This window comes from Rhineura floridana, chromosome 1, assembly GCF_030035675.1.
Source record: "Rhineura floridana isolate rRhiFlo1 chromosome 1, rRhiFlo1.hap2, whole genome shotgun sequence".
Taxonomy (NCBI): domain Eukaryota; kingdom Metazoa; phylum Chordata; class Lepidosauria; order Squamata; family Rhineuridae; genus Rhineura; species Rhineura floridana.
Window position 1 is genome coordinate 238,931,198 of NC_084480.1, and position 24,279 is coordinate 238,955,476.

The 24,279-nt window shown below is 43.2% G+C and overlaps 1 protein-coding gene across 6 annotated transcripts in view; it reads right to left on the minus strand.

Annotated features, from left to right (window-relative positions):
- Nucleotides 1-24,279, minus strand: part of ANKRD12 (ankyrin repeat domain 12) — a 114,794-nt gene that overhangs the window by 26,326 nt on the left and 64,189 nt on the right. For all 6 annotated transcript variants that reach the window (XM_061595512.1, XM_061595481.1, XM_061595488.1 and 3 more), the window contains 5 exons: nucleotides 17,150-17,218; nucleotides 15,519-15,665; nucleotides 14,469-14,669; nucleotides 4,812-4,954; nucleotides 3,601-3,748 (listed from right to left, as the gene is read on the minus strand). In XM_061595512.1, coding sequence (XP_061451496.1) covers nucleotides 3,601-3,748; nucleotides 4,812-4,954; nucleotides 14,469-14,669; nucleotides 15,519-15,665; nucleotides 17,150-17,218 — 708 coding nt within the window. The remainder of the gene's footprint in view (nucleotides 1-3,600; nucleotides 3,749-4,811; nucleotides 4,955-14,468; nucleotides 14,670-15,518; nucleotides 15,666-17,149; nucleotides 17,219-24,279) is intronic.

Sequence of the window (24,279 nt, forward strand, 5' to 3'; positions counted from 1 at the left end):
TGACGACCCACCAAGTAGGAGCGGAGCCACTGCCAAGCATTACCCCCAACTCCCAACTCCGTGAGCCTTCCCAGAAGGATACCATGGTCGATGGTATCAAAAGCAGCTGAGAGATCAAGGAGAATCAACAGGGTCACACTCCCCCTGTCCCTCTCCCGACAAAGGTCATCATACAGGGTGACCAAGGCTGTTTCGGTACCAAGCCCAGGCCTAAAACCGGATTGAAACGGATCAAGATAATCAGTGTCATCCAAGAGTTCCTGGAGCTGGTCGGCCACCACCCGCTCCAGAACCTTGCCCAGGAACGGAACATTCGCCACAGGTCTATAGTTGTTCAAGTTATCTGGGTCCAAGGAGGGTTTCTTCAGGAGTGGTCTCACTACCGCCGCTTTTAGGCAGTCAGGGACCACTCCCTCTCGCAAAGAGGCATTGATTACCTCCTTGGCCCAGTCGGCGGTTCCGGTCCTACCAGCTTTCACCAGCCAAGAGGGGCAAGGATCCAGCACCGACGTGGTCGCCCGCACCAGTCCAAGGATCTTGTCAACATCCTCAAGCTGCACAGACTGAAACTCATCCAATAAATAAGGACAAGACCGTGTTCTGGATGCTTCATTGAATCCAACTGCTATAATATTGGAGTCTAAGTCCCGACGAATGCTAGCAATCTTGTCCTGGAAGTGTCCAGCGAACTCATCACAGCGGGCTACAGATGACTCTATAGTATCCCGAGGGCCAAGATGTAAAAGCCCTCATACAGTTTTAAAAAGCTCCGCTGGGCGGGAGAGTGATGCCTTAATACTGGCAGCAAAATATCTCTTTTTTGCTGCCCTCACCGCTGCTGTATATCGCTTAGAGCAGGCACTTACCAAGAATTGCATTTGTCGGGAGTTCGCCTCCATCTGCACTCAAGCCTCCTCCTCTCTTGCTTCATCACTCTCAGCTCTGGGGTATACCATGGAGCTGTATGAGCTCTACATAGGAGGGGGCGCATGGGAGCGATTGTGTCAACCGCCCGGGTCATCTCCGTATTCCACAGTTCAACCAGGGCTTCAACAGGAGCGCCAGTCTTCTCAGTCGGAAAATCCCCCAGGGCCCTTTGGAAACCCTCAGGATCCATTAATCTCCGGGGGCGGACCAGTTTAATAGGTCCCCCACCCTTGCAGAGGGAAAGGGTCGCCGTAAGCCTAAACCTCAGCAAGCGGTGATCTGTCCATGACAATGGGGTAGATGAAAAACCCCCAACCTCCAGATCACCATCTCCCTGTCCAGTGGCGAAGATCAAATCAAGGGTATGTCCCGACACATGCGTCGGGCCAGTAACAAACTGAGACAGCCCCATGGTTGTCATGGACGCCATGAAGTCCTGAGCCGCCCCAGATAAAGCAGTCTCGGCATGGACGTTGAAGTCCCCCAGTACCAGCAGTCTAGGGGACTGCAACAATACCACCGAGACTACCTCTGTCAGCTCAGTTAGGGAATTTGTTGGGCAGCAGGGCGGGCGGTACACCAACAGAATTCCCAGCCTGTCTCTCTGGCCCAGCGCAAGGTGGAGACACTCCAATCCAGTCGTCACCTGTACAGGGTGCTCGGTGAGTGAGAAAGAACTCCTATAGACTACGGCGACCCCGCCTCCCCGACCTTCGGCTCTACCATGATGCTGAACCGTATACCCAAGTGGGCAAAGCTGGGAAAGAGCAACTCCTCCTGTATCACCCACCCAGGTCTCGGTTATGCACGCCAGGTCAGCCGCCTCGTCCACAATTAAATCATGAACAAGGGAGATCTTATGCTGTACCGACCTGGCGTTTAACAACAGCATATGGAGATCCGAAGGCTGACTGATAGGACAACCAGTAGTCCTGGGGATATGAGGAGAACCGGAACGGGTTACAGACACTACAGAGTTCCACTCATGCAATATAGGACTACTTCTCTCTCCGTGCACTCTAAAAATCTGCTTCAGAGATTTCAAAAGATACCAGTCTCCAGTGACCTTCATTCGTAGGAAACCAAATCTGATGTATGTGCTGGCACTTTAAAAATATCTTTGCCTGCGCTATCTGCAATGGTATCAAATTTGGTGTTGAAGACTCGCACGATGGCAGTCCTGGTGGATCTCAACATCCACTCCAAGACTGCGTGGACTGGAAAAGCTCAAGACTTCATGGCCAGCATGACAACCATGGGGTTGTCCCTACATGTCAATGACACAGAGCACATGTCAAGACGCACTCTAGATCTTTTTTTTTTCAAGTGGGCAAAGAGGATGGTGGTCTCTCCTCTCCTTCTCTGAAGGCACTCCAGGGCTATGGTACTATAGTAAGCCATTTCCAAAAAGAGAAGCGACTGAAGCATGCCTGTTAAAAAATATAAAACCACACAGTGTTCCATAACACTTTATTTTTACAACTGTAAAACGACAAAAAAATTTTTTTTTTATTTTGTGTTTTTTAAAAAGTCTTACAAAAATTCAAGTACAGGTGGGCCCCGCTTTACAGTGTTTTGCCTTCCGGCGTTGCGCTAATGCGACGGCTTTCAATTCTGGAAAGTCCCCGCTTTAAGGAGCTTGTTCCACTTTTACGGCAGTTTTTTTTTGTCACGTGCCATTTTTGCGCCATTGTTGCACAATGCGCACCATTATTTTCAATGGGTTCCGCTTTTCGGCGGCAGTCCAGAACGGAACCTACCGTATAAGTGGGGCCCGCCTGTATCTATTTATTAGGTTTTTCTGTATACTTATTTCCCTCTATTCCTCCCAATGGGAGCACAGAGCAGATAACAACACAGTGACACATGCCCAGCAGTACTGAATAGCAAAGATCATCAGCACCACATTATAAGTGGATATGGAACCAGAATAAAAACAAATAATAGTAAAGAAAACAGTATTGTAGAATCATTAAAAAATGTGCTGGTTAGATGCCAAAAGCTTGGGCAAAGTTTTTATTTTGTGCCTAACTGTGGCCAATATGAGGGACATCCAAATGGTATTTGAAAGGGAGCTAGGAGAGAATAACCATACTTCATTTGAAAACAGGCCCAGAGATTTAAAATATGTCTCATGCTATCTTTTTTTCCTGGGGTGGTTGTGGTACATATGAACAGTGCAATCCTATGCATGTCTAACCGGATATAAGCCACACTGAATGCAATGGGACATAATCACATGTAAAGGTGAGGCTCAATCACTAAAACAATTTGGCAAAACCAAGTTGAAGACAAAGTTACAGGGAACCAATTTCACAAAATCATTTTCCCTCAGATTACCGGGTCAACTTCATTTTTTGTTGAATCACTGTTTCTCACCAGATCTACATGTGGTGATTCTAGTGTTTGGAGTATAAGCATACTTATTTCGTCCCATTTCAATTGTGCTTCAAATTCCAACCTGTTTACTTTGTCCCATAAAACTCAGTGGGGGTCACTAAGAAGTATACCAGTCCTTGTGTGTATGGATTCTGTTTTCTGGTACTTTTGGAGCATAACAGAATATTTGGAAATGGCATATATGTATACCAATATATATATCTACGTGCATTATTTACACACACTTATGTATGTATAACTACAAATATGCAAATCAAAGTTTTTTTTTCTGACCTGAACAACCATCATCATCATCAGATATAGGAACTTCCCTTTTCAATAACAATCCCAGTTCTTCTGTATCTGCTACATCAACGGGTCTCTCTCCTTGTTTATTAGCCTGAAATGGATTTCCACCATGTCGGAGCAGCAATTTTACAATCTGAAACATTAGGTATATAAGTTTATTTGGATTAAATTCATATTAAAAACAAATCTTGAGAGGTGAACAGACATTATTTCACTCTGTAAAATGCCATGTACGTTGATGACATTATATAAATAAATCAGGGTAGGATAACAATGCTGAAATCAACACACCACATATTCCAGAGCAGTATGCCGATTTATTCTGACTGTTCTAAAACAGTATGTTGCCAAAGTTAAAACATTAAGCATCCCAAAGAGATTAACCCTTTGCAACGTATTTTTACAAAGCAACCCTTCCTGAGGGGCTAAAGGATCAGGCAGAACTCAAGATATGCCACTGACATGACAGCTCCCATAGCGAAACACCCAGATGCATCTGAAGAACAGATCTGCCAACAAAGATGGAATGGCCAAATTTAGAGTAGAGTCATAGCCAGGGCAGAGGTGACTCAAGGGGAGAGCGTATTTACACCATATCCTATACTACTCCTATCTCCAATAACGTACCTGGTAGTTACAGGTGAACAGAAACTCCATGGAAACAAGTGAATGGGCTGATGGAGAACGGATGGATTTCTCCATTCTTTCTCTGCCAGTCTGCTTAGTTTCTGGATGTAGGGAAACTCATCCCTCAGCAATCTCTCCTCTTTGGTAGACACTTTTTTAAATGGGCTTCTAAGAAGCTAGTACCCTGCATTTTCATGCTGGCCATGGAGAAGGTGATTTCCCCTACTCTTGTAGCCAGTATGGAAACACAGACTACAGTCGTTTTCACAGGTTAATAAAAAGACTGTCCGATACTCCCTCTAGACTTACTGCCATGCCCATGTTGATGGTGGAACTACACCAGCCCTAGATCTGGTGAAAGAATTGCCCTCCCATTGAACTGAACTGGAGTTCATTTTTTATAGCCACTCTTGCATCAATGACTGCCTTCCCAATGTAACCATGAGAGAACACTGGATATGATATAACTAAGCACTCAATCAAGAATTGCTCTGCTAGACTATATTTAGCTAGTTCTGACCATTATACCTATACATCGATTACTTATTTATTGCATGAATGATACATACTTTTCTATGTCCACTACTTGCAGAATCATGGAGTGGTGTATCATCATCTAGTCCTTTAGTATTCACATCTGCCCCTGCTGCGATTAAGACTTTAGCAACATCATAATAACCAGCATTGCAAGCTTCATGGAGAGGTGTCCAACCTATTACAAAATAAGTCCAAATATGAGGGATGTGCACATATACTTTACAGATAAAAGAATTTGACTGTTTTGCAACGGTTGGCACACATTTTCTATTTTAAAATTAATACAAAATTATTATTTTGTGCCTGTAGACAGAGTACCCATAATTATCACAAAAAATAAAAAATAAAATGTGGTGTTGTGTGATTTATTAGATTAATTAAAACAGAAAAATTCAAACAGAATGTCTTCAGTTTTATGAAATATTGGTGCCTGGGGACATGCAGGCCCCAATCACAACCCAATCATACCTGCTTTGTTCCTCTTCTGGTGCAAGTGAGATAAACTAAATTAGGAAAGCCTTGGTTTCCTATTAAGACAGAAGCAGGGATTTGTTGCTCCCTAACCCTAACAAGACAACCTTCAGCCAGGCTTTGTTATTGGTTTGCTGACTGGAACTTGCTGGGGAGCAACAAGCCAACATCCTTGGTTTGGATGTATTAGGAAGCCAAAGTTTCCTGGTTCACTTATACTGCTTGCACAAAGGAGATGCAAAGTGGAGAGATAATGTCTATGACTTCAATCCGTTGTTCTTCTGGTTCTCTATGAACTAAGTTTAAAACCTCAAATCTGTTCCTTATTTGATATTTATATTCTTCTGGGATGTTATTTAAATTGTATTTTGACATTATGATTGCTTTGTTGTTCTTCTTTAGCTTTACTCTGATTTTCAATATTACCAGTTCATGAGCTGTACTGCAGTCTGCTCCTTGTTTTGTTTTTGCAGAAAGTATGGAACTTCTCCATCTTCTGCTACCAATTATAGAATCAATTTGATTCCTATACTGACCATTTGGTGATGTCCGTGTGTACAGTTGTCTTTCCGGTTGCTCAAAAAATGTGTTTGCAAGAAACAAATTATTGGCTTCACAGAATTCATTAAGTCTTTCTCCTGCTTCATTTCTATCTCCTAAGCCCCAATTTCCCCACAATTTCTTGTTCTTCTCTGTTCCCCACTTTTGCATTCCAGTCCCCCATGATTATCTGAACATCTTGTTTTGGTGTGTGATCAATTTCTTCCTGTACTTCTGCTTAAAATCTCTCCAATTCCTCTTCTTCTATGTTTGCCGTTGGAGCGCAGACTTGGATGATTAAAAGGTTTCCCGAATAATCTCATTGATATCACTCACTCACACCTTGTGTTATAGCTCTTAATTGCTTTTGCTACAACACTTCTCACTATTAAAGCAACCCCGTTTCTTCTTAATTTCTCATTTCCTGGATAAAATATTTTATTGTTGCCTGACTGCAAATGTCCCATTCCCATTCATTTTAATTCACTCACACCAAGTATTGTAATGTTGATGCATTCTGTTTCTTGCTTGACAATTTCTAACTTTCCCTGGTTCATGCTTCTCACATTCCATGTTATTACTGTGTACATTGTACAACTCTGGACTCTCCTTTCACATCTGTGCACATCAGCCTCTAGGCCTCCATTCAGCTTTGACCCAGTGGCTTCATTAGTCACAGTGCTACTTGTACTTGTCCATTGTTCTTCCCCAGTAGCTTGCTGAGTGTCATCGGACCTGGGCGTCTCATCTTCCAGCACTATCTCGTGTTGCATTTTGGATATTCTATTCACAGGCTTTTCATGGTAAACCATAATAAACCAGAAAATTTGTCTTATCGTTACATGTGAAAACGGCCATTACTTTTGAAAGTAGAGACTCCATTACTAGCTACTGTGGCTAACGACATTGATAAACCTATCTTCTACAGTGTTGAAATACTAAAAATTAATATAGTTTACCATCATAAATCATGAAAACTGTCACAAGCAAATCTGTGAAGTAGGTGTCCTGAAGCTATAGCAACAAACCTCAAATCCCACACCAAACCAAGTATTTTACACTTTGAAGTTATGCATGCTGCCCTTTAAAAACAATTATTAAATTTGGATGCCACACCAATTACCATGTAAAGAAGCATGTGCCGGTCACTGAACCATTTATTGCAATGGGGCTGCAATAAATGTGGGGCTGCCCTTGAAGACCTCTTGGAAACTTCCAACTGGTATAAAATGGACCGTTGGTCTCACCTGAAGGGTGATTTTCTCAGGTAGCATGCCATCACGTGGGTATTAGCGCCATCTAGCATCTGAAGGCAAGAATGTATTGAAGTCAAGACCTGGGGCATCAAGCCCCTCCCACTCCAGTTCATTTGTGACAAGTCCGAAGTGAGATACCTGAGAAGACACAAAAGGCCAACGGCCAACAGGCCTACCAGCAAGGAAAATAGAAACACTGTCCCAAATAATAACACAGAACCACATTCACTTTTAACAGATCCAGAAAGGTCTTGACTTGACTACATAGATCAAAACAGTATAACTCTGAACAGTGATAATTTGAAAGGTGGTACAAAATACCCAGACATCCTCCAACAGGGAGGGCCGTGATGGCATGCTACCTGAGAAAATCACCCTTCAGGTGAGACCAATAGTCCATTTCCCCCAGGTAGCATGCCATCACGTGGGATGTACCAAAGCAGCCCCCAAAAGGGAGGGATCACCCACTGATTACTTATCGGAAAGAACCTGTTGCAGAACACACCTCCCAAAAGAGGCATCGGCAGGGGTGTAACGGTCTATCTTGTAATGCCTTATAAAAGAATCTGGAGTAGACCATACAGCCGCTCTGCAAATGTCTGCAAGAGGTGCAATGGTTGCAAAAGCAGCCGTAGTGGCTGCTGACCCAGCTGAGTGCGCCGTTATCTTACTAGGTACTGGAAGCTTAAGTGACTCACAGGCCAAGGCAATACAGGTGTGCAACCAACAAGACAAGGTGGAATTAGCAACCTTTTCCCCCAGAGATCATGGATGAAAGGATAAAAACAATGAATTTGTTAATCTTATGTCCAGGTAGGTCTTGAGGGCCCTCCGGACATCTAGCGAGTGCAATGCCTTCTCCAGTGGATGTATGGAGTTTGGACAGAAGGAAGGAAGAACAATGTCCTGGTTGCAGTGAAAAGCTGAAATGACTTTGGGGCGAAAGGACGGATCTGTCCGCAATACCACTAAGTCCTTATGGAAAATACAGAGATGGTGGGCAGAAGACAATGCGCCCAACTCTGAAACTCTTCTCGCCGAGGTGACCGCTACTAGGAACAGGACTTTGAAAGACAAATGTTGTAATGGCACTGACCTAAGGGGCTCAAAGGGAGGATGTTGTAGAGGTTGCAGGACCTTTGATAGACTCCATGAAGGAAAACGGTGACATACCACTGGCGACAGTAGAGCAGCACCCTTCAAAAAGCGTTTGATAAGCGGATGTGAGCCCACAGGAATGCCAGGAGATGAAACAGAGAGAATGGAGGATAACGTGGAAGCATGGTGATGCAAGGTGTTAGCTTTAAGTCCCATCTTCAGACCTCTATGTAAAAATTGCAACACCTGTTGCACAGTAGCTTGAGAGGGTTGGAAGTCATGGGATGCACACCACTTGGAAAAGAACAACCAAGTACTCTGATATATGCAAGTGGTTGATGGCCACCTAGATGCCAGGATTATGGCAACAACCTCCTTAGATAGCTCTGCGCGAATCAAACGTCCCCGTTCAAAAGCCAAGCTGTCAGATTGAGCCATTCGGGGTCTGGATGCCATATCGGTCCCTGTGACAACAGGTCTGGTCCTCCAAGGATCCGCCACTGATAGAGTGAGCAGGTCCGAAAACCACAGCCGATGAGGCCAGTACGGAGCTATCAGGACCAGTCTGGCCCCCTTGCATCGTAATTTTCTCAGCGTCCTGCCCAGAAGAGGTATCGGAGGAAAAGCGTGCAGCAGACCGTCCGGCCATGTTGTCGACAGTGCATCCACGGCTTCTGTGGTTGTTTCCAGATACCTCGCGAAGTACCAGGGCAGCTGGTAATTGAGATGGGAAGCAAACAGATCCACCGAGAGGACGCCGAACCGACGTTGGAGAAGACCGAATACCATCGGGTGAAGTTTCCATTCTCCCGGAATCACCTGTTGTCTGCTGAGCCAGTCTGCTATCACATTCAAAACTCCACTGAAATGTTCTGCCCTCAGTGACTTCAGATGTTTTTCGGCCCAGTTGAAGAGTTGGGAGGCTTCCATCTGAAAGGATTGAGACCTGGTTCCCCCTTGCCTGTTCAGGTGCAATTTCACACAGGTGTTGTCTGTCCGAATCAATACATGGTCCAAAAGGAATAAAGGCTGAAAATGACGAAGTTACAGCCAGTTGATGTTCTGACTCTTCTTGTTGTTCGACCAGACACCCTGAACAAACTGGAAATTGCAGTGGGCCCCCCAGCCGGTCAGACTGGCATCTGTGGTAATTACAGTCCTGCCTGGTTCTCAGAACGGAGTTCCTTTGCTGAGGTTTCGGACTGTTGCCCACCATTGGAAGGAAACACGCAGTGCAGGATCCAGATGAATTGCCCGGTGGTTGGATATGGCAATGTCCTACTGGAAAGGCAGTAAGGCCCACTGGATGTGTCGAGTATGATGCCGAGCCCACGGTACAATGTGGATGGTAGACATCAACATCCCCAGAGCCCTTGCCAGCAGCATTACATCTGCGCTTGAATGACATGTCAGGAGCAGTGCCATCTCTCTGATGGCTACAATGCGGTCTGGTGATAGAAAGGCCATGACCTGTGAGGTGTCTAATTCTCTCCTAGATGCTGTAGTTGCTGAGTTGGCTGTAGATGACTTTTGTCGAGGTTGACTAGCCAAGCATGGGTACGCAGAACCTTGAGCGTACGGTAAACATGGTGGGCCAGATCCCTGGATACCACAAGAATCAGCAAATCATCCAAATAGGGATAGATATGCAGACCCTGGAGGTGGAGGTAAGCCACCAAGGTGAGCAACACTTTGGTGAAGACTCTCAGGGCCGACAAGAGTCCAAATGGCACTGCTCGGTATTTAAAGTGCTGGAGGCCGAAGGCAAACCGTAGGAACCTTCTGTGAGCTGGACAAATAGGCACGTGGAAGTAAGCTTCCTTTAGGTCGATGGAAGCCAGAAAGTCCCCTTCCTGTAGACTTTCTATAATGGACTTTAGGGACTCCATTTTGAATTGTCGATACTTCACAAAATGGTTGACGAACTTGAGGTCTAGCACCGCCCTCCATGGCAGATCTTGTTTGGGAACTGCAAACAGGAGGGAGTAAACCCCTTCTGACCTCTCTGCTAATGGTACAGGTTCTATTGCCGCTATATCCAAGAGATGATCCTGCATGATCCAGAGTCTGTCTCGAGCTCTGGGAAGAGAAGAGGGAAGAAATCTGTCCAGAGGGGTTGACCAAAACTCTAGTTCGTAGCCGTGAGAGAAGAGATCTCTGATCCAAGCGACCCGTGTCAAACGCAGCCAGAGGTCCACATACAGAAGCAATCTGCCTCCAACCGGAATAGTGTCACTATTGTCTGAGCTGATGAGCTCCTCTACCATAAGAGGAGGTTGAGACAACTTGACGTCCCTTGTACTGACCTCTGCCTTGAAAACGTTGTCTGTGCCAGGATCCCCTGGAGGGACGGAAGTCAGTGGATCGAGAATCACGGCCCCATCCCCCTGGCCGCGCACCCCGAAAGGGCTGAAACGAGCGGTATGGAGCGAAGCGTCTGAACAGCCTGCGATCATCCTTCCTGGCCATGGCCAAAACTGGCTTTTGATTATATTTGGGGTCTACTAAGACCACTTTGAGGGCTTCATCTCCGAAAAGTAATTACTCAGAGAAAGGGACCCTCGATAAGTTGACCTTGGCCATAGAATTCGCATCCCAGTGCCAGAGCCAAAGTGTACGCCAAGCCACCACCTGAGCTGCTAGAGCCCGTGCTCCCAGCTGAGTTGCATCTAAAGTGGCATCAGCCACAAATGCTGCTGTCTTATGCAACTTCAGCAGGCCCTTTCTTAGTCTAACCGGATCTGGATTAGGGTCCTCTAAGAGTTCATCCAGCCACATCATAGAAGCTCTTGAGAAGATGGAAGCTGCAGCAGAGGCCTGAATAGCAAAGGCGGTAGCCTCGTGATTTTTACGCAAGGCGTAGTCTAGCCGTTGCTCAGAAGGGTCCTTCAGCTGCGAGTCCCCTTCTTTCGGCAGGAGGGAACGCGAGACTAAACTAGAAATCGGCTCGTCTATACCTGGGACATTCAGACGATTCATGAACTCCGGAGCCAAAGCATAGAGCCTGTTGGCGAGGGCAGAAAAACAACATGCCTGCAGCAGGCGACCCCATTCTTCTTTGGCCAGTTTATCGATGGGATCTGGCACAGGAAGGTAGTGCTCTGCCAATCTTGGAGATTTCAGAACCTTGGCCCCCTTCACAGGGGGAGTGGCAGATTCAGTGTGGAAAGGTCGGAGGCCTAACGTGTCCAGAACTCTACAAGAGAGGGGAAGATAGCCGACCGTATCAAACAGGCGATAGGACGCATCCTCCTCCTGTTCTGAATCATCGCTCCACTCATCTCCCTCGGCTTGAAGGGAATGCGATGGATCCTCCAAACCGGTAATCTCATCGCCAATCCTGCCTGTAGTGACATCAAATGGATTTGGCGAGGGTGGTAGACGTACCTCATTGCAGCCACAATGCCCCATAGCACCAGAAAATCTTTGCGCACTCTGCTGAGGGACTGGATTTGCCTGTGACTGTGACTGCACTTGAGAGAAGCAGCTCAGTATGTCCTGCAACTTGGGGGAGAAATTCCAGTGCCAACTGCAACCCCAGCAGAGGAGAAACAGCGGCCATCTGAGGGTCTGCAGGGGCCGGCTGCACTTGATGGAGCAGAGGTGGTTGCCCTTGTTGAGACAAAATAGCAGGTGTCTCGTCAGATTGTTGAGACGCATGAGCTCTAGCCATTGACATGGGTTGAGAAGGACAGACCAAAGCCGGTTGACGAGGAAACCCTTCAAAATCGTCCTCAGACGACCCAGCAGGTGAATGAAAAAGCTGTTAATCTCCCTTGGCCAGCCTCCTCTGAAACCAGGACAGACACGTATCATGCTTGCTTGGCAGCGCTATGGCTAGACAAGTGTTTTAGCGACAGCCTTGGAATGTAGTCTGGGTTGTTTGTGCTTAGCAGACTTGTGATGAGACGGGGCCTTGCACAGCTGTTTTGCCCTGCTGCATGAGCTGCCTCTGGCTGTTGTTCCGCCATCATATACATGCACAAAGGTGGAAGGTGTGGTATCTGTAACCAACACACGCACGGAGGTGGGGGGTGCGGTGTGGAGAGGGGCTTCAGTACAAGCCCACAGACGGGGGAAGTGGTACAACCCGAAGCACAATGCTGCTCTTTCGCAGATAAAATGCAGAAGCCTTTCTGTTCAGGCCACTCTGTCACTATATGCCTATAAAGCTTATTAAAATAATAATAGCCTAATATCCCCTTCACAGAAGACAATGCACACACAAGGAACGTGAAGGTATTAGAAATAACAGGAGGGGCAATTCAAAAGCCTCCTGAAGAAAAAAGGTGGGGAAAAATATAACGGCCAAAATGGCGCCTGCTAAACAGGTGTGGGAGAATTCCAAAACAGAATGGCGGCCGTATAAAGACAGGCACGGTTCGCTAATAAGGTACAATGGCGGCCGTCACGCTGCCAAAAGGGTCTTCCACAATAGAAGCAGCTGAAAGAAGCTGCGTGAGAAAATAAGAACCGCCACCGCACTCTGACCATAGACGCAGTAGCGATAGGGCAGAAGGGGGGAGCAGCCGCCTTCTATAAACGGTCGCAGTAGCGAACCTAGGGGAAGCGCTGCTGCGTTCTCCTCAGGGTGATCTGGGCAGAGGGGGGGTGTACAGCCGCCTTCTATCAACGGCTGCAGCCACAGTAGCGAACTGGGGGAAAGCGCCACCGCATTCTCCCCAGGGCATCAGTAGCGAGCCGCAGTAGCAAACCAGGGAAAACACCAGTGCGGTATCCTCAGGGCCGCAGTAGCAAGCCGGGAGGGGACGCAGATGCAGTCTCCAAAGACCGCAGTAGCGACCCAAAGGAAAAAAGTCTCGCTGCAAAAAAGGCAGACGAGCAGGTAAAGTTGTAAACAGGGAGCCACAACAGTGAGCTTCTAGCAGTAGCGACCCAAGAAACGCCTCACCGCAAAAGGGGAGGCGAACAGTTAAAGCTGTAAAAGGGGAGCCGCAACAGCGAGCTCCTAGCAGCCAGACAACCCAGCGGCGAGAGGCACCGATCTGAGGGGAATCGGCAGCTGCCACTATCCCTAAATAAAAAATAGCAAGGGGTAGGACGAAATAACAATGGGGAGACGAACGTTAAATTAAAACCCCAAAGAAAAGAAGGGGGGGAAACAGCGGCAGGGGGGAAGGGAATGAATGGGAGCAACACGCAACGCAACCCAATCCCACACACTTAACTTTAGCTCTAATGCTAACAGTTATAACTGCCTCGGACGAAGGCAAGAATGAACTGGAGTGGGAGGGACTTGATGCCCCAGATCTTGACTTCAATACATTCTTGCCTTCGGATGCTAGATGGCGCTAATACCCACGTGATGGCATGCTACCTGGGGAAAATGCAGCAGCCAGATTACTGGATGGGGTTGCCTTAAAAATTATATAACCCCTGTTCTTAAACACCTGCATTGATTGCCAGTTTGTTTCTGGGCTCAGGTCAAGGAGCTCACAATTAAGTCCTAAACGACTTTGGTCCCAAATACCTGAAAGACTGCCTCTTTCCCTTCAGAGCCTCTTGGGTATTAAAATCAGCAGAGTGGGCCCTCTTGGTAGTTCTGCTGCCCTCAGAAATTAAGGATGATGGTGGGAGGGCATTCTCTGTGGCAGCCCCTAAGTTGTGGACTTCCCTCCCCACACAGGTGCATCCGGCACCTTCACTACATCATTTTTGGTGAGTGCTGAAGGCACCCCTCTTTGACACCTGAGATGTGCGTTTTCAGGAACCACCCTATTCCTGGGTCCGTATTTGTTTTAACTGTTTTTAATACTGAATTTTAAATTGTTGTAGCCCACTCTGGGACCTGCTGGTAAAGGGCAGGTAATACATTTAATAAAAATATACTACAGTAATGCCAGAACCTTCAACTCCTCAGTACAGGATGTTTGTTCTATAGACCAATAATAAATACTGTTATTCAAGATTCACATTTCATATGTTCATCAGATCATGGTGTCTGGTCACAATCATTGCCCAATACTTTGTTCTTTATAAAGTTACCACCTTTTCCTGATATACTGCCTAACAACATATGCTCCTCTAATTCTATGAATTATTTTGAACATAAAACCTTAACCAAACATCTAAAGCAAAACAGTAAACAAACCAGGGTTTGTTTGAAGTAAATTCTACTGAAATTATAGGTCTTACATTAATAAAATGCATTCAGGATCCACATGCAAATTCACTACACATTTTTTCACATGTCCAGTTGCACTGGGGCAGTCCTGATATCTGATAATAAATACACAACTAAACTTTTTACTAATTGTAAGAGACCTCAGAGTTTAAAATATAATAACTATTTGTCAAACTTACCTGCAAAATCTTTTACATTTACATTTGCACCTTGACTGATTAACTCTTTAACTTGTTTAATATCACCTCTAATGGCTGCAGTATGTAAGGGGGTTTCCCCTCGTTCATTTCTTTTGTTAACTTTGTCTTTTTGTCGAGATGAAGAGCTTGGTGTTTTCTTTTGTGTTGGTGCGGTCTGTAAAGGATGATTTAGATTGGGATCTACAAAATAAATTTCAAGATGAAAAATAAGTAAACAATTTCCACCACAGTGAATAAAATGTGCTTGACTAAAGCTTTTTCACCATTTAATTCATTTCTTCGGGGGGGGGGGAGTTCACATCATTAGTAATCTATCCAAATCATGAGCAGAAACCCACTGGAAAAAGATTCCTCAGAAATGATTGGAACCCAGCATCCACTCCAAAAATAATCTAGCAAACAGCTTAATTTCCCAGAGGTCTTTTGGACACTCACAAAGTTAACAAAAAGTCTGGACTAGGTCCAGATTGGGTTCCTAGGCCTTGATATACTACAATGACTTCATGGAACCTGAAGGTCTTGGTCTTTGCTGCAACTCTCACATCACAAAAGGGTACTTCCCACTAACCTCCTCCTCATTTGCCAGTCACAACAGGGATTGAAGCCACTGAGGTCGGGACACACGTGTAGTGTATCCAGGGAACTATGAGATATAGATCCATTAGGGAACATATTTCCCATATTCTGGTAAAACTCAAGGTTTTGCCAGCAACCCCATTCGGTATACCACAATATGGAAGAATGGAAAAGGTAATACAGAATGTTTCTAAATTATCAAGGTTATGTTTAACTCTTTCCCCCGTGCCACAGTTCTAGTAAACTACTCCTCCCCGCCAAGCAGGTATTAACGCCTGGGATAAAAGCTTATTGGCTCCCCCCCTCCGCAGAGCTAATAGCAACTTGGGGGTGGGATTTTCATTGGGACTTTGACAGAGGAGGGAAAAGTTAAAGCCCTTCTCCCCATGTTCCTGATCCAGGGCCCCTGCAACTGCAGATATGCATACAGAGGAAAGCTGTGCTTGGTATTACCTGGACTGTTGTCTCTGGCAGTCATCTGCATAAGAAGGGCCATCTGCTTGCGTTCTGATAGTGGGTAACCAAAAAGAATACTAACAGGTGCTGCTTTCTTATTTCCAGCTTCCTTTTTCATTTTCTTTTTCTCCGGGACTTCTTTCTCTGAAAATATCAGTAGATTTGTAAGAACAACAAAATATTTCCAATTATAGCACATTCCAGGTAAGACACAGATCTACAGACTGGAGAAATAGACCAATTAACATACTGCTGATGAACTTACTAAATGGGCTTCTATGCAAGCAGAAAGGCAAGAATACCAAACCTTCTCTCTAAAATATTTAGCTTACCCGAACAGTGTCAGTGTGCTATAGTGGCTAGGGTTGACTTTGTGAAAGAATTGGGTTCAGCAATAAAGTTAATTGTATGGCACTGGTCAAGCCAATGACATTGTATGGCACTGGACAAACCAGTTTGCATGTTAATGCTAAGTGTGCAGGTACTCACAGTAAACATCACAGCCAAGAACAACCTTGAACAAACGTTGGCTACAACTTGCAATTTATCTGTAGCGAAATAAACCACGAACCTAAGTTTGGACATAACACTAAGCCAAACCATCACTTAGCTCCAGGTAGCATGGCAGCAACAGCTGGACTAGGGGAGGAGCAAAGAGGCTATGATTTTCACTGTGAGTACCTTTACATTTGTGTATTAACACTAGGGATGGGGTTCGCTGCTTAGTTCCGATCTGCTTGTATTCTGATAGTCCGTTGTTCAATCCCGATCCACGGTTTTTGTTCCTGCTTGCTTTCGCACTTGCTGATTCAATCTGCTGTGGGCTTTTTGGGCAGCAAAAAAATTTACATATTTTTTAACATAAATGCTTATGTAAATCCATGGAAGTTAATGGATAATAGTGATTGCAATTACAAGACAATTACATAAAATGGGGGGGGGTGATCAGAAAAAAAAGCTGTGCCAATTACAGCCGCGGCCCACCGCAAAAAATCAGTGCCAGTCCAAAAAGACAGCGGACTGTCGGATTCAGTTAAAATCCAGTACTAAGTCCGATTTAGCAGATATTCTCCCCCATCCCTAGTTAACATTCAGCCACAGTTTGGCTTACTGTTGCGTGCAAACTGACTGAGCCAACGTGTCTTAGCTTTACCTACTTCATAGGATTATTGTGAGGCTAAGCTACCATTCAAACAAACAAACTAGATATGATGATGACATGACCTGTATGTCAGACTCAAGTCAACATTGAACTCATACAAGTTGGGATAAGGTAATCTAAAGTGCACAAGATGCATGGAAGAGAGGGATGCTGAACTACTTTCTATTATGTGCTTCTTCCCTGAAACTGTTTCTTCCTAGCTATTTTTCTCCTAGTGAGCTGCCAAGACTATAAGGAACCCCATCAGGAAAAAACAGCTGGGAAGAATTGTTTTTGGAGGAGAAAGCAGCAGGGCAGGAAATGTTCAGTACCTCTCCAATGAAGGTGACATATATTATAGTTATATTAACATGGAAGGTATTTGCAGGCAGTTTACTGGATCAGAAAAACAACAAACGAAAACTACTGTAATGATGTGAATAGGAAAAAATGCAGCCATTGTAAGTATACCCAATAATGCATTTACCTGCATATGTCCTGTAAGTAGATATTATTCTCTCCCCCCAGTTTTCATTTGTATGTCCTGGATCTGAATCTACAGAGTGAAGAAGACATGGGAGAAAAGGGGTGGAGGAGAGCAAGGATGTGTGGCATACAAGATAGAAATATGGACATACCACTTTTTTGTTGTTTCTATAGTATCTGTATGTTAGGCTTACAGTGCTGTTAAGTAAATGCCTAGAAAATTATAGCATAAGAATTCATACTATTGTTAAAAAGCCTAAAGCAACAACAAATGGTGATTTCACCAAGAAATACTGCAGAAGACTTGTGGAGAACATACTTCAATCACACAAGTTCTTCAGCTTAGCACCTCACATTAGGAGTTGCTTTATAAGAAAGCTAGAATCTCCTTAACAGGTGCTAACTTTCTCCTGTTTATGACTAGATAAATCTTTTCTGATGCCCAACAGCCCATTCACTGTCTACCTCTCCTTCACTTCAAGAGCCTTTTTCCTGTTCATTATTTCAGCTGATTTGGCATATATTCACCACAAACATTTAGCTAATTTGGGGTTTGCGGCTGAAGAGTTTCTGACCCTGAACAACTGTGGCATGATCTATCCATTTTAAGCACACTACATCAAAGTTCTAAGGGGAAGCAACTGTATTCAGTCAATTTGGTATTACTTTTATTTAAAAAACCTGAACCCACAAAGCAGTACAAGGACAATGAGGGACAAACACCAACATGAAACAACTATGTCAGAGAAATCTGAGATGAAGTATATGATGAAATATGAATTTTGCTGTAGCTGTTAATAACAATATGATGAAATATGAATTTTGCCTCAAGTGTTCATAACGTTATTTTAAGAGTACCAGAAAAAGTGTTTTACAGCATGTTTCAGCAGAAAAAATAGTTGTATCAGAAATCTGCAAGATTTATTTTACTTTCTAAAAAAAGATACAATTCAGTTACAATTTATTAAAGGAAATGATTCAGGTAACATTAAATATTTCCTTATCTATAACACCAAAAGTTCAAAATGCCTACAATTTAATTAAACCTAGAATGCAATTCAGAACTCCATCCATGTGAGTGGAAGGAGTTCATTCACTGAACACTGTGGTAGCTGCAGACATTGCACAACAGAGGTGCGCTTAGCCCAGTACTAGGAACCAGGCTTTTAGCGCTGCAGCTCTAGCTCTCTGGAATCAATTACTAGCCCAAATCAGACAGGTGCCTAGTGTAATGAAGTTTAGGCACTACTGACAACATTTTTGTTTAAGAAGGCTTTCCCCAGTCATTTACGGAATAACAATTTTATATCTGATGAAACTGTTTGGTTGTTTTTGGAGTTCGTATGGATGGTTTTATAGTTTTTAGAGCTTGTGTTTGTATGTTTTATTCTGTTTTTTTATCTTTGTACACCGCTTCGATGACTTTATGCTGTGAGGCGGTCTATAAATTTGTATATCAACAACATATTTAGAACTGCATCACAGTATGAGAAAACAAAAACAACAACTAAGTATTTAGAACTGCATCACAATATGAGAAGGGATCACGCAGCTGCCTGTCATGGGCTGCATGAAGTTTGGATTCTACTCAGTGTGCAGATGGGAAATGACTTGGGAACCCTACAACCTTCAGTTCAATTAATGAAGAAAAGTGGGATATAAATTTAACATAACAAGTACATGCTCAAATACATCAGTCACCATCTCTCAGCCTAATCTACCTCACATGGCTGTTATGAGGACAAAATGGGGGGAAACTAAGGGTCTCGGGAGAAAGACAAATGCAATGCCACACAACTGAAATGTTTTGAACATTCAAAAAGTATTATTACCAGCTCTGTGGAATTAAAGGCTTACCATTCTCATTTATGAGATGAAATGTTCTGCCCAGGTAGAACATTTCTCATTACATCTGAGAAAGCATTTCCTTTTATAGACAAAAGGAACATGAGATCAGAGATGCATACATCCATTTAAAGTCTGATTCATCCCAGTTCTCAGAGTAAGTAGGACTAAATCTCTCCTGTTCCCTCTCTGGGAAGATTTTTAACAGAAATCCTTAAAAACCCATCTAGAAACACACACTTAAAAAGAAGTATTCATGAGGTGTTCCAAGGGTTGCATACTACCTCCATTCTTGCACACACACACACACCCAATTCTTTTAAAATACTGGGAGCAATGAAACCTGATGACATTCCATTGGTCCCAAGAGAAACAATACAGAAAAAACATAGCTGCCCCCAATGTTTACATGAGGCAGGCATGTTTTTTCCACACGATTGCCCAAATAACAATGGAATGTTATCAAGTCCTGTCACTGCCTGGGGGACTTGCTCTATGTGCTCTAGTTTTTTGTTTCTTATAATCAATTAACTTAATCTTATAAAAATGCAATGCTAACAACACTCCCACTACAAAATAGACCAAAAATACAAAGCAAACATTGATTTTATTTTGAAGAATTTTTACTATAAACCAATTCCTCCCCAAAATATTTTATGGCATATCTGTTGAGGCAGATCATTTTAAAAATGATACCACAAACACAGAGCTTCCGACAAAGCAGTTCAAAGGCATAAGATGTGTGCCTTGCCAAACTAACCTAACTACTACTTTTGGAAGCATAAAAAGAAATATATCTAATAAAGTTGATACTTGTAGTCCAGTTAGCTAATAGAGCATTCAGTTCTCTGTATTAATGTCTAAAATCATTAGGGAAATACACTGCTATAGCTCAAATGGGGATACTCTCAAACATTGTGCAGATTTCATTCTTGGAGTAAGCTGGTATCATAGTTTCCATGGGAAGTTTCAAGAAGCAGGTTTGTTTGTGGAGCTGTCATTTGCCATTGTCTGTCCACCCCCCTTCCAAAACGTTATTTGGAAGAGAGTCATTGGCCTAACATAGGCTTATTAAATTTTGTCTGGTATGTATCTGAACTGAGAGGAACCTGTGTTAATGGGAAGGGCACTAAATATATAGTTTTGGGTATCCTGGGCAAAGAAAAGGTATGGAAGCAGGATGATGATGCACCAATAGAGGGTAAGAAAAGTTAAGCATTTGTCAGCTATTCCCCATTCTAAGTCCCTCTCCGATCCAAGGTTATCTTGGATGTCCTATCATGAGCCCTGAAGATGCTGTTGCTGAAGAACAGGTCAGTTTTGGGGAAAATATCAGCCTTTCAGGACTTGATCCTGGATGAGCATCCTGACCTGGAATGTATCACAAGCACCTGGACAAATGGATTTAGGAAGAGTTAATCTCCCAGCTGTGTCTACTGAGTTCTTCATAGCAGCGGTGGCAGCAGCTTAATGGCAGGAAGGAGGTTCACTGCAGTCTATCTAATTCTATTTTCTTGTGGGGCATCAGGTTCAGCAATCGATTACGCCTATGGCATAACTCATTATTTATTAATTTCTAAAATTTCTGCAACGTACTCCAGATAGCTTATAGCAATAAAAAGGAGCACATCACCATCACCACCACAAAAATGCAATAAATCACAGCAAAAACGTAAGAAACGGATTTAAGTCAGCAACAGAACCAGGCTGAAAAGCAGCATTCTGAAATAGCCTTCTGAAATAAAACCATCTTTGCTGCTCATCTAAAATTAAGTAGCAGTGGGGCCAGGCATATTGGAAGCTCTTCAAGATTTTGCATGCTATAACCCAAAAGGTTCTCCTACTCAAATCCCACCTACTATACATCAGATGGCAGGAGCTTAAGAAGTACAGCCTCTTGGACAGGCTCAGATGGCTGGAGATGATTTGAAGTATTCTTGTCCCAACCTGTTTACGACTTTAAAAGTCAAGAATTGAGCCCAGAAGCAAACCAGTGCAGCTAGCACAGAACTGGTATAATATGATCTATAAAATGATCCAGTCATATTATATCAGAACTATTGTATTAGAGCTCAGGAACTAAATCCTACAGATGATTTTCAGCTCTGCCCAAGCAAAGAAGTCTTGAGGGGGTCATGTTAAACCAGAAACCTAGATTAAATCTCTGTATGAGTTTTTTAATTAATTAATTTTTAATTAATTGCTAATAACTACACAGTACAGACATCTAGTGGAAAAGTCGGAATAAAAGAAAGGCTTAACTCACTGCAGACTTCATTTTTTTGGGTTAAAACTATTTGGTGTTTTGGTGTGAAAAGGGTAACTAAAGGGTAAGGCTAGGACTCAGAAGAAAGTGCATCTTCAAAGGAGGTTGCTTTGCTGTAACCACTGATCAGCTGATTGGCACTTACAGTGACCTCTTTGGAACTTTTAACAATCATCTGACATTATTATGACCACCTATCAAAGTTGGCATGCAGGGTGGGAGAATTAGAAATCCTGCCAGCTAGACAAAGGATCTCACCAAAGGCTGCTGAGTAAGCTTAGTGGCCACGAAGAAAGAGAAGTCCTCTTATGGATCAGTAACTTGTTAAAGAACAGAAACCAGAAAGGAAGAATAAATGGACTGTTTTTCCAATGAAGGAATGTAAGAGATTCTTGGGTTCCCCAAGTATAGGGACTTGTCATTTTAAAATTGTTCATAAATGATCTAAAGTGAGTGGTGAGTAATGAGAACCAAACATTTTTAAGGTGGGTCAAAACAAGTGATTGAAATGAGCTCCAAAAGGATCTCTCTAAACTGGGTGAATGGACATTAAAATGGCACATGCAATTAACTGTTAGCAAGTGTAAGGTGATGCATACTGGGGCAAAAAAAAATCCTAAAATTTCACATATGCTAATGAGGTCTGAACTGGTAGTGAATGACCAGGAAAGAGACCTTGGGGTCGTAGTGGATAGGTCAATGAAGATGTTCACCAAGTTGTGAAAAAGCCAAATTTCATGTTAGGGATCATTAGGAAATAAACCTAGATTAGAAATAAAACTGCCAATACCATAATGCTGTTGCACAAATCTATGGTGCAACCACATTTGAAATACTGTGTACAGTTCTGGTTGCCTTACATCAAAAAGATTACTGTAGAGCTGCAAAAGATTCAGAAACAGGAAACTAAAATTATGAAGGGGTTGGACCAACTCCTCCGTGAGGAAAGATGACATCTGCAGTTTTTTCACTGAGAAAAAAGGTAAGGGGAAAATGATAGAGGTGTATTAGATTATGCAAGGTGTAGGGAAAGTTGATAGGAAGAAATTTCTTTCCCTCTCTCTCAATATGAGAATGAAGCTGAATATTGGAAGATTCAGAACAGACAAAAAGAAGTACTTCTTTACACAGGGTATAGTGAAATTACAAAAATCACTTCCACAAGTTGATGTGATGGCAATCAACTGTGGATGGCTTTAAAAGGTTCAAATTCATGGCTATCAATGGATGCTGGGAATCAAAAGTGAAGAAGAGTGCTATTACTCTCAGGTCCTACTTGTGGGCTTCCCATGGGCATGTCATTGGCCACCGTAAGAACACGATGCTGGAACAGATTGGCCTGTGGTCTGTTTCAGCATGTTCTTGTGTATCCTGAACAAACTGAAGCTTCTCAGCTGTCTTATGCTGAATCCCAAAGTACAGCACATTATGGTAAACTAAGCTGAAAGCAAGGAGATGTAAATTGCCAGGCCAAGCCTGGTTTTTCCAGAATATTAGTATTTAACCTCAATGCAGTATTTAAACTCAATTCTGCTGACATATATTTACAAAACACTTGTTATTGTTATTATTATTTATATACTTGTGAAGGGTATTGATTCCCTCTTGACTAACTAGCACATAAAATGAGATGATATTACACAATAGTATGGATCACACAAACTACCTTGGAATTCTAATTCACTACTTAAGAATTTGGCCTGAAGGAGGTATTTGCATGGCAGCTTCTCTCTCTCTTCCCCCCTCCCCCCGGCAATTCTTTAACTCTAAATTTACATTGCTGGAACAAATAATCCATAAAGATACTTCAGTCAATTGTATCAAAAATCTTTAAGAGTTCCAGAGAAATCAACAGGTTTGCATCCTCCCTGTCCATTTCCTGGGGTATGCGGTTCACCAGGAAAACTGATGTGCTTTAAGCCCAAATTATGGCAGAAGCTATATTAATAAGGATAATAATTATTATCATTCAGGAAGTTGAGACAACACAGTGCACTCTATCCCTTTATCCAAGAAGGAAACATTGGAAGCTAGCTGATGGTTATTTAGGTTGGTGGGATCCAATGAGGGGCCTCACAACAGCATCCTTCAAAAGTGACAGGAACACTCCTTCCCTCAATGATTCACAACCTCAACTACCTATGAGTTAGCCCATAAGACAGCTTTAATCAGTCAAGATCAAGAGAACTGGTCAATCTCTAAGCGTTTTGTTCTTGCCCTTGGGGTGTGCGCATGCTGAAAAGTATCACAGACTTTCTGTCTACTATGGTATCCTTCTGGGCCACCTAGCTGGGCTGGAATTAGGAGGCATCATTTTGACTCCTTCCTGGTGGCTATGTCCAGACAATGTAACTGGGAAACTGCTACTGTACTTTGGCATACAATATGCTACAAGATTTAATTTAGTCTCCTATGCTGTTTAACATCTGCAAGAAACTGCTGGAGGAGGTCATCCAGAGATTTGAACAATACATAGTATTCCTGAAGAGGCAGAGAAAGTCCTGAACTGGACCTGGTGGCAATTTTTGATTGGATGAGGGTGAATAAAGTAGGGACGGGATCTGTTGGCTGGTGCTGGCTCATAAGCATTCCGTCAACCTAAAAGGCTAGTATCAATTCCAGTTTGTTCTTTGTCTGCCAGCTGCTGCTTTTACCAATCCATTTTTCTATCTCACAAAAAATACTGATGTTAATATCAATATTTGTAAAAGAAATAATTGATAATTTGTAAGGAAGTATTTATATTTTGAAATACTGATATTTTGAAAAGAAGTATTAATAAATGAAAGGAAATATTGATAAAATTGTTGTTCTTAATATTGGTATTTTAGAGGCAGATTTTTAAAATAAAAAATCTATTTTTCAGAAGTAGCCATGGAAAATCACTATATAAAAACCATAAGAACGTAAGAACATAAGAAGAGCCTGCTGGATCAGGCCAGTGGCCCATCTAGTCCAGCATCCTGTTCTCACAGTGGCCAACCAGGTGCCTGGGAGAAGCTCGCAAGCAGGACCTGAGT